Source organism: Pieris brassicae, chromosome Z (assembly GCF_905147105.1).
Source record: "Pieris brassicae chromosome Z, ilPieBrab1.1, whole genome shotgun sequence".
Lineage (NCBI taxonomy): Eukaryota > Metazoa > Arthropoda > Insecta > Lepidoptera > Pieridae > Pieris > Pieris brassicae.
Genome location: NC_059680.1, coordinates 1,781,852 through 1,793,610, shown reverse-complemented (window position 1 = coordinate 1,793,610; position 11,759 = coordinate 1,781,852). Strand labels below are relative to the sequence as shown.

General features: G+C 37.3%; 1 protein-coding gene across 1 annotated transcript; it reads left to right on the top strand.

Moving 5' to 3' along the window:
• Window positions 1-6,003: 6,003 nt before the first annotated feature.
• Window positions 6,004-10,385, top strand: LOC123718718. The gene is made up of 4 exons (XM_045675452.1): window positions 6,004-6,969; window positions 8,191-8,344; window positions 8,936-9,056; window positions 9,671-10,385. Exons 1-4 carry the CDS (start codon window positions 6,140-6,142, stop codon window positions 9,898-9,900), a joined length of 1,335 nt encoding a protein of 444 aa, XP_045531408.1. The 5' UTR covers window positions 6,004-6,139; the 3' UTR covers window positions 9,901-10,385.
• Window positions 10,386-11,759: the final 1,374 nt, after the last annotated feature.

Sequence of the window (11,759 nt, the reverse complement as noted above, 5' to 3'; positions counted from 1 at the left end):
TTCAATACTAGTTGCTTTAATAGCGTAACCTTTCTTGCCGGCCCTGAACTTTGATGCAAAGACTTTAGTTTGTCCCATGCCTCCTTGGATTCATTATTATTAAAGCTTCATTAATTAATCCATACAACAAGTGGTTAGTTTACATTCCTTAATATTAGTATTAGTTGTGTTAGTATAAGTTATAAATTTTTAAAGTTACAATTCTTTTTCAGTGGTCTAGTTTTTGTATGGCCCGTTTTAGGGTTAAAGCCTCCTCGATATTTTTCAACTTCTCTTTGTCTTGAGCAACATTCATTCAGTTTTTCCCCGCTAGTTCTATAATGTCATCTTTTCTTTTGTCGTCCTATACATCTCTTTCCAGTAGGTCTAGTCCATTTTGTTATCTCTATAGTCCATCTTTTATCTCGCGCTCTAGCAATATGACCTGCCCATTTCCATTTAAGCCTTAGAGCGTGTATAAGTGCATCTGTTAGTTTTGTTTTTTTACGAATGTCAACATTTCTTGTTTTGGTTCTATCCTTGGATGTATTACACCCTTTAATTTTCTTAAGTTCTGGTGGAGATATAAGTAAAAATAGCTCTGACCTTGCCTTTAAGCCTCCTTAAGGAACGCACTCTTTTCTTTGAAACTTTTTTTCACCACTACCGTAATCCTACAAATCGTATCTTATAAGAACCGCCTGTGCTTGTAAGCACCAGGTATCGTAATTTGATTTTGTCAACGGTTACATGCTCCTAATACTCGAGTTTTAAATATGCTTTTTCCTTTCGCCACTTGATAGTAATCCAACCACACTCTGTTACCACTGATACGGTGGACTAGCAGCTATAACAATTAAATAAAACATAAATCAATCTTAAAAACATTTTAATTGTGTATGAGAAAATATATTTTTTATATTGACACCGTACATCAAAAGTTAAAAATAACAATCCAAATTCAAATGCAGTGCATCATAGACAAGTATATGTGGACAGCATCGCGACCTTCCAACCATATCTTCAATAATCGCACATATTATGAAAAAGTGAGTATGTTTAAGTCCACTTGTCAGGGAAATTCTGGTAATTATGGCTGCAATTTTACTGTGCAAAAACGACAATAGGTATTAGTAACCATATTAGATCTATATTAGATCTTTCAGGAGTGTTGGCCTAGTGGCTTCAGCATGCGGCTCTTATCCCTGAGGTCGTTAGATGCCCGGCTGTGCACCAATGGATTTTCTTTCTATTTGCGCATTTAACATTAGCTCGAACGGTGAAGGAAAACATCGTGAGGAAAAATTCGACGGCGTGCGTCAGGCACAGAAGGCTGATCACCAACTTGCCTATTCGATTAACAAATGATCATGAAACATACAGAAATCTGAGGCCTTTAACTTTATTGAGCCGGTATGAGCATAATGTATAGATATAATATATAAAAATAAAAAAAATCAATGGCGCTACAACCGGGGATCGAACCTACGACCTCAGGGATGACCACCGCACGCTGAAGCCACTAGGCCAACACTGCTCAAATATAATATATCTCTATTCTAACATCATTATAGCACATGAAAATCCGTTTTGGTAAAACGGTAAAAAGTTTATCTGCTCAAACTAACTTTCGAAGAAACCGAGTCATTGATTTTCATCTTGCGATTCAAACGTCTTATTTTAAGTATTTTTCCGTAGCCTATAGGTACGGATACATTTTGTTGAACTTCCTCTATTTTCCAATCCCCGCGAACTACTTCCATTCTTGTTATGCTGGAAGTGGGAACGAAGGCATTTAACTATTCGTTTCCAAAAGATTGCAGTTTAGAAAATTAATGTCGTCTTTGTAATCGGAAAAGCAAACTACGCATATCTTTCTTCCGCTTTACGCTTCCGGGAATAATATTATCAAATTTGCTCTGCTTTAAAAAATTGCCAAATGCATAACATTTGGATGGAGAACGGTCCCGTCGTCAGGTGAACTTTGTATACGTTGAACATGTCTTGAATTAGGAGAAACTTCAACAGGATTCAGTGCGGCCAATCGGGAATCTATGAAGGTGGCTGTAGCTTTGGTGTTATTTGAATTTCCCGCGCTATAGTCTTGAGAGATATTTGAATTTTCCGTGTAAGACGTTGATGGTTCAGAGGATGTGTTATGTGAATTATTATTATTTTGCGAGTGTGGAAATGACTTGGATTGAGGTATAGGTTTAGAAGGAAACTTTTTCATTAAAATTATCTCATTTTTATATTGCATAATCTTTCGCACTGACAATAATCACCACTAGAACCACCATTGTTTTTCTTAATTTTCGTACACTGCCGTCAAAGGCGCAAACAACGAGTTCGTTTGCGACTTCCTTCACCTGTCTGAGATGATAAAAAACAATCCGTATCCATTCAGACCATCATGGCCTTCATCCCGTTCGTTCGTTCGGCTCGTTCATACAATATTTACAGAATTTACAATAACTTACCGACGACACAATGCCACTATACACAAATATGATATAAAGATTATATATAATACAAACTTTAAAACAAGCAGCTTATCCTCGGCGTTTTAACTAGTAAAATTAAATAAAATTTACACCACCATGAAAAGTACGTCTACCATGAACTAAGTTCCCGCGCTTTTTTATGTAAGGATTTCAAATACTTTGACAGAAGTTTATTTTAATTATTTAAGTCAAACGTATAGAGAACTAACGATATATGGATAATTTTATTAAATAGACACAAGTTGATAGGTTTTTTAAAACATACAAGCAACACGGTTTCCTAGAAACTCAAGAAAATTGTTTGTGGATTTTTAAGATGATAATCATTCTTTGTGATAATAAATCATTAAAAAATAAGTAAAAGAGGCAAGGAAGTCTATTTCGACGCGTAAGTTTTGGGTCAAGCTTCATTCGGTGTGTGATAGAGTTATAAACATGCTAGAGTTATAAGCTATGCTGTTAGCACTTTTTTATTTATTTTTAATGGCAATATTTTTAACTTTATGCCTATATGTAGTCAATGTAAGATCCAAGACTAAAATATACTGGTAAGGTCAATGTCAGAATAATCAATATAGGAAAAAAATATCATAACAAAGGTGTGAAAGAGACGTATGGATCAGCCTATTCATAATTGTCAGAGGTAAGAAACTTTTGTGCCAATGTGAATTACGAAAGAAAATACATAATTTATTTTAAATGAAACAGCTTCAAGTAAGGCAGAAATGCCGGCGACACACCCGCTAGCCCCCCGTTGCAGGTGTCCATGGGTGGCGGTTTTCACTTTTTTTAAAGTGACCTGTCTGCCCGTGAGCCTCCAGTCCCCGAAAAACGTGCTATGTATGACAATTTATGGTTTTTTTTAAGTGAGTAAGAATATACCACAGACGCTACGACTTTTTAAGGTCTCTGATTTTTTATCTGTTTTGTAATAATCTTACTAAGCAAGTAAGTGATCAGTTGTTCGGATTACTATCTGCAGCTGAGTTTCATCATCGGACGTCTAGGCAGAATACGAAATTCCACCCATATCACCTCGACGTCCACAACGGAGCGTTTTTAAAGGTAGTTTTTAAGGGCACCACGTCTATGTGGAACCAACTGCTAACTGAAGTATTTCCGAACCAATTCGACTTAGGGTCCTCCAAGAAAAGAGCGTGCCAATTCAAAAGACCGGCAAAGCACCCACGTCCCCCTGGCACTGAGTGTCCACGGTATCACTTAACATCAGATGAGTTTCCTGGTATTTTTCTTCTGATTTAGTTGTACATGAGCGTACCAATTCTAAAAAGGCTGGCAACGCACTCGCGAGCCCTCTAAGCTCTAGCATTGAGTGTCCATAGTATCAATTAACACCAGATGAGCCTCTGATTTTTGTTGATTTTATTTAGTTGTAGTTGAGAGAGTGTACATAGGCTTAACATCAAGTGAGCCTAACGACTGTTTGCCCCCTGTTCCATAAAAAAATTAAATAACTGTATTCTTACTTCGTTCCGAATACAATTCAGTTATTTAACCAAATGTGCGCACTCCCTGTCCGCAGCTGCGCCCGGACAGCTGTTTTTAACCGTTACGGCACGTGGCGGCATCTACGAAAAAAATGCGTTACGTAAGTTTTGGAGGGAAAATTTAATTCTTTGTTTATAGTAGTGACAGTTGACCGCTTACGAAGTCGTTTTAACGTGAAAAAAATATTATACATCATAGAAAAGGATGCTTAATTGTTTAGTTATATGAGAAAGTGCACTAGAATTCTCTGAGTCGTAGAGAATAATTAACTATTTTAGGTTGACTTAATAAATTTTCCAAATTATTAAACTAAGTTGCTGAAGAATACTTTCCGTTTCAATAAACTCGAAACTCAATATAACTTTATTCATATAGTTAATCAACTACACTTATGAACAGAAAAGAAGACAGAGCAGCCATGTATATCTGAACTGGAGCAAATCAATCCCAAATTTATTTAGGATTAGGATCATTAAAATAATCGTCAAATTTATAAAATGCTTTGATCAATTAACGTACGATAATTCTCTATTTCGCTTAGCAGTATGTTGTAAAAACGAATACAAATTCCATACATAGTGGTTTATTTTCTGGAGCCTGGTGAAAGTCACTATTGACTGGATACTGTCATAATATTTAATTCCTTAAACTTTTTCCGTACTGACTCCCTAGGGGAGTCATCTAATACCCTGAACATCCCGCTTCAGCAGCACAATTATGAATTGAACATTTGCAGCACCCCACAGAATAGAATATGTTAAGATTGTTAGTGAGCATTGTGTTTTTAAGTAAGTGGTACTACAAAGGCTCTCTGAAGGATAAAACGCAGTGTCTCCTGTTTTGTTTCATTGAACAATTAGCGAAGAAGCGCAATGGTTTAAGGATATGCGTAGAAAACTTCGCGCCAATTTTACGGCGTATATTCAATTATAATGTCCATGAATCTATAATTAAATTGAGGAAATGCCGGCATTAATATTGCCACAGGGGCGAAAATTTGCTAAATTTTTGTAATATTTTTTTTTGTCTTTGATCCTTTGGAGGTTGGGCGATGATTGAGATGCTATATGTGGACATGTTAGTCTCACCCCCATCGACACACACAAAAGCTGGCCGCAGAGCAGGCGAGAATAACAAAGTCTTCCTCTAAGTTTGATTTTGGACTCTTTAGAGTAGAATTTTGGGTCGTGGGGTTCCAGTACGCTATTTAAAGATTTAAGTTAGCAACTGGTAGGTGGTGCCTGAGCTGATGCATTCCTCAACGAATAATCGCAACACAGCGAGTTAATGCCGGCTTAGCTAACACAGGAACCAAATAGGTAGGTTCGATTCCCGGTTGTACACCCATGGACTTTCTGCCTATGTGCACTTAACAATCCCTTGAACGATGAAAGAAAATATGAAGCAGGTGATCAGCCTTCTAAGGGTCTAAGGATTACTCACGATGTCTTCCTTCGTACGTATGACTATGTCGATGTTATAGCTACAACCTTTTAGGTCTAGATCCTATGTACCTGTTTCTTAATAGGCAAGTAGGTGATCAGCCGTCTATGCCTACACATTCTAGTACCACAACGTTATCCTTTACTGTACTAGTAAATTGCGCAATTACGATACATCTATTTGCCTTAATTCAAATACTTTTGGATTAGACCTTGCCACAATACCAACAGCTGGAAACAAAGTCCCATGCCTCAATTGGGACTTCAGTACATACGTCATGGTATTTGTTATTATTACTTAGTTTTCCCTGAACACCGGGCCCTCATGTAGAGAAAACTATTAAAATTCGACCTTAAAGTATGTTAAACGAAATTGTATCCTATTTATATACGAATAAGGCCCAATGGTTGTGTAATTAATTCAGCGCGTGCTAACGTTGGGGTGCGCGCGCGCCATTTCCGACCCCAGCCTTTTTCGAAAATTCCCCTATTCAGTTGACGGTTAACCGTTGGATCGGACGTGTGTAAATAAGCTGTGTGCAACAAAAGTGTTATAACAAAATATAAATCGTGCGTCACACATTAGTATATTATAATTGTGTTAACTAAGTGTTTTTAACTGAACTAGTGTATTAGTTTACTTAATAATTGCCGTTAAAAGACGCGTATGCAAGAAATGTACTAAAACTAAAAGTCACACTTACAATGGAGTCACCAAAGATTGTCTATAAATATTACTCCAATCCAGCGTTCTGCGCGAGCGAACTTGCCCAGAAATGCACAAGAATTGTCTCTCCCGAACGCAAGCGCGTCCCACCACTCGGCGCCAACACACCACGAACGGACACACGAATTCTACGAACAGATATATCAGATAATCCTCTTCGAATATCAAGACTCAAAGACGAGCCTCCTGAGCTGCCTCCGAAACCTGCCAGGTTCCATCGTCAAGCATCCTTAATGTGTAAACCTACGCGAGCGATCATACATTGCAGAACACGAAGCGAAGATTTAGAGATGGCCCAATTGAAGCAACAACAGGAGCTGTCATTACGCTATGACAGTTATGATATAGACTATTCACCAACCAAAAAGCGCATCATCGAAGCTGACGAAAGTGAGATCGAGGAGTACAATGTGGACGCACCAGATCTGAACGAACTGAAAGCGATACCAAGTGAAATAGTCAAGACCGTGAACGGGAAAACTTTAAGGTACGCGATCGTCCCCGATGAAGATATAGCGTCGAAGATTGCGACACAAAAGCTTCACGAACTCTTATCAACGCCAAGGAAGTTGAAGAGTTACGGCAGTCAGCCGTCAGTACGTAGTCCAAAACAGAGGACGCCCATTAAAATGGTATCAAGCACACCCACGAATATGACACCGTCGAAATCGTGCGCCAATTTGAGTACCACATCACCCATTTCGCCTAAAGCCCAACAGAAGCTGAACTATGGCCTACCGGAGTTTGACAGACATGATGTGTTTGTAAAAGATAAGAGAGACAGGACTACAGCTGTTATCATGCCACGGTAAGTTTTTTTTATGGAACATAACGCCACGCCAGAGGGCTTACGAGTTGCGAGCTCTCTTAACACGATCTTTGAAGGACTCTAAGTCGTATCGATTTGGAAAATACTTACTTGGGCAGCTGGACATATGAGTCAAAACGCTCAGTTGTGGAACGACGGAGGTCGAGGTGATATTGGTAGAATTTTGTATGCCTCGATACAGAAATTTGCGGCTGAGACCTAAACAGGTTGTAGCGCCACTGATTTATCATTTTTTTCTTTCATTGAGGTAGCCCTATCACCAACGAGCTGCTTGTTATGTTATTACATATAAATGTAGTATAATTATCGGTGTAGGTATTATTATATTGTAAATATATTAACAAAAAACATCAGTGGGTCTTTCAACCTTTTTAGGTCTGGGCCTCAGATTTCTATATCTGTTTAATGATTTGACATTAGGCAAGTAGGTGATCAGCCTTCTGTGTCACACGACGTCGTGTTGGGTAAGGCTAGCCGGCTTCCTCGTGTTATTTAACAGTGTTAAAAGCGCATTAAAAGTCCATTGGTGCACAGCTGGGATCTGAACTTCAGGGATGAGAGTCCCACGATGAAGCGTCTAGACTAACACTGCTCTGCATTAATATATTACATAAAGAACAATTACATAATATATAAATAATTATTTCATGGACCGTTAGAGACACGTATTTACACACTAAATATATTTAAAATTCATTATTTTGTTTCGTAGGAAAATCACCAATTTTTTTTAAATTAGCAAAGCACGAAAACTATACATAAACATCACTGGATTTAGTAAAAAAAAACTTTACAAATTTTTAAAACGCGTACGCATAATATGATACCAAAATGCACTGTTGAGTATGAAAAAAATGTTTTGCCCTAAATTTATGGAGAAATGTTTGTAAGTTAGTACTATTACTTATATTAAAGTATTATTCCAACACACAAATGTACATAATATACATCATTAACAATATTCTAAACCTACATAGTAGTAAAAATAACAAACATTATAAATTAGTTAAAACAAATTTAAAAAGTATGGTTCATTTAATGATCTTTCCTCGATGTATTGCGTTGCGGAAAGCAGTCATACAGAAATCTGAGCCCCAGGCCAGAAGATTGTAGCGCCACTGATTATTATTAGGATGAGTTTATTGCGTCTATTACCTAAAATCATTATGTTTCCTGTAATATATATATATATATTTGCAGGGTAGCTGAAGCACCGTCTACATACTCCGAGGACACATACAAGTCTTTAAGTTTTAAACAAAATGGCGCTGCCGCTTCTCTAACCATAGCGGCACTAATGTTGACGCTCTGCGGCGGTTTGACAACAGGACTTAGTTTTTACATGATGTATTCTGTAAGTATTTCAATAGAAGAAAATAGAACAGTGTATTTAGTGATAAAAGCTTGCTAACGGCACACTAAGGAAGCGTTCAAGTATATATATATGTCACGCAATTTTTGGAGATTCTTACTCATGTGTATATTATATAAAAACAAGTGATTGTGTATACACACAAGTGGTATTCACCAATATCTAGAATGATTCATGATCACCTACACCACGTGTGTTTCAAGGTTCCGCCGGCCCGTGCGAAGCAAAGAACATCTAGATTGGTGTTATTAATGATTATTTTATTCATATTTAATACTTCCGGTCGAACAAATCCTAAAATCCTCTCAAAAAAGCTCACTTGATGTGAAGCGATACCGCCGCCCATGGACATTCACATTGCCAGAAGGCTCACACGCTCGTTTCTTGAAGGACCCTAAGTCGTTTTGGGTCGGTAAAACTTCAGTGGGTAGGTGGTTCCACATATTCGAGGCGCAAAAACTCTCTTAAGAAACGCTCAGTTCGGATATGACGGACGTCGAAGTGATACGGATGGTATTTCGTAATCTGCCCCACGTCTGACGATAAAACTCAGCTGCTCATAATATTTTTCAGGTGGGACGCCGTTACTACCTGGACTTTGGAGTCCTTTCTGGTTTCACCTGCTTCCTGCTGGGTTTATTAGGTCTTAGATCAAGACGTAACCAACTTTTGCCAAATAGGAATTATATTTCCGGTAAGTTTTTTAGGAACTCCCAACCTGTTTAAATCCCGACAAAAAGATATTTCTGTGACGATGGTACAGAAATAGTGAGGAGACCATACTTCAGACTAACCTGGACCTTATCTATAACTTCCAACAGTGATAGGATCCAGATACCAATAATGTGGATCTTGGATCAGGGTCTGTTTTGGTAGCGTATCTTTGCTGGAATGGGCTTTTTACCGCGACTAGTGCAAAACCGTCTCCTGTGAGACTCGTCGCGGGGTGGTCAATCACCGGAAGGGCTGGATGGAAGCTCACTGGAGGGACCGAAGTACGAAGAAACCTCAATATGATTTTACATTGCTAGGTGGTCTGGTTTTGCCAAGGTTGACCGATACCGCGTGTCAGGATATGACGTCATCGCAGTAATATATATCCAAAGAACCAGCAGCACTGCAACCTTTTAGGTCTGGGTCCTATGTATCTGTTTCATGGGGCAAATAGGTGATCAGCTTTTGCCTGATTGGGTCTAATTCCTCACGATGTCTATTTTCATACAAGCATTAATTGCCAATTCCAATGGTGGATTCTACGAATTCAGGGATGCCGTTGGCTACACTGTTTTATTAATATCATTTTTTCAGGTTACATCGTGTTATCATCGTTCTCGCTCCTCAGCGCTTTTGGTCTACTTCTCCTCCTTTGCATTCAGCCGAAATCTGGAACAGCTCTGAACGACATCACCTCTGGTGCTGTGTGCAGCATCAGTGTTCTATCTTTGGGCCTGTCAACTATTGGTATACTGGCTTCGTACTGCTGTGCGAGAGACCCGCCAGATAATAGAGTTGGGGTAGGAACAGCAAGATGGTACTAGTCACTTTTAATTTCTTTCCATCCCTATAAGATTATACCTTTTTATTGACTTTTAAAAAACTAGGGAACATGTTCTGTGTTAATTGATTCACGAAGTTTATTGGGATAGATAAATATTACTACATAAACGTTAGGAATACTTGTTTACCTATTTTTACATTTCTGAAATAAAAAGGAACAACCATAAAGACAGTTTTAGTTTAGTTTGTGAAACCATATAAGTTAATGGCAGTTTAAAAACAAATAAAGTAATAATATATCTCTGTTTCATCAAGGTATTTACGTAAAAAGTGGTAATCAATTATTACGTCCTAGACATTCGTCAAAATTACCGTCGTAATTTCGGTTGTATTGTCCGTAATTATTATGTCGGCTTTTGCTCCTGAGTTTGCTATGAGTTTAGTACTTTTTAAGTGAAAACTTCTTTAGCATCGTGATTTGAAGGTCGGTGTAAGTAGAGAGACAGACATAAATTCATAATATTAAACGTGGAAGTAAATGAGATAGGAAGCATTATACAGTGTATAAACTTTAAATTAGTGTAGTAAGAAGTTTTCACTTCAAAAATATTGATTAATTAGTATGGAAATTGATGAAAGTAATATTCTTATTACAATTAGCTCTGGGGCTCAGCGTATGTAAACAAATGCGCTGTCACTGCACACGCTGCTGTCAATTGTCAGACGGTGGAGTATAGAGTGTATCACTGCCGATTATTTCGGTTAACATTTCCAGTTGCATGAGTGTAAATGTGGTAAGCCAACTTAGTGTAAGCCAAGTTATGTAAACCGTTTTTTAAATTCCTTAATCAAAGACTACGTTACGTTGTTGTTGGCAGAGAAAACTTCATTACTGATCTGTGGAGCTATAGGTATTTGTTGGAAAAACAGAAACATTAATTTGAGAGTTTTACAACTGGGAGAAAATAATTTCAAGATCAGAATTAGTTTAGCTGTCTTATTAATATATACGAATATTTTTTAACATATAAGATTTAAAATAAAAATATAGAGAAGTAATGAATTTGCCGTAGTTAGTCCGCTAGATGGTCCGCTTTTAATAATTTAGCGCCAAATTTCCATAATTTAGCATAGACTAAGCCAAGCGATTCTGTAATCTCTTGAGTACATTAAGACATATTATGTAATATATTTTGTGGAATTTGTAGAATATATATATGTTGAAATAAAAGAAATTTTATAATTTTTTGTTGTTATTTTATCTTATTCACGACTAACCAAAATTGTTTGGAGAAATAATTTTAAATTCAAACTCAAAATAACTTTATTTATATAGGTAACCAAGTACACTTATGACCGTCAACAGAAAAGATGTTAAATTGATTCTATATTTACATTTACTACCAGTTCTCAAGTCAAGGGCCTAGAGCAGACAGGAAGACCTGGCAACAAACTCTCCGCCACTCTTTTTAATCGCCAAGTTTTGAGTCATACAAATCTATCCCAAGGATTAGAGTCATTTATATATTCGTTAAATGTATAAAAAAGATTTATTGATTAATTTAAGTTTAACGAGGGCTTTGAATATATTTATTCTCTCAAATTGGTTCTGTTTCGAGTATTATACCTCTGAAAGTCACCACTTGTTTTAAAATCGATTATATGTTTTTGTAAACAACAAATACCCCGAACGTCCCGCTTCTGCAGAACAAATATGAATGGAACCTCTGCAGCAGCACCCTACAGTAGAATACTGAACGAAATAATAACGATGTGAAAGTAGCTATGATTATTATATTATACTCTATTTTAGTAGTGTCCCTTCTCAGTAATCTGTCAAGCGAAGAAAAGTATGTGGCGCTGTAACTGTCAGTTGACAAACAAAAAGTATCAATTGACA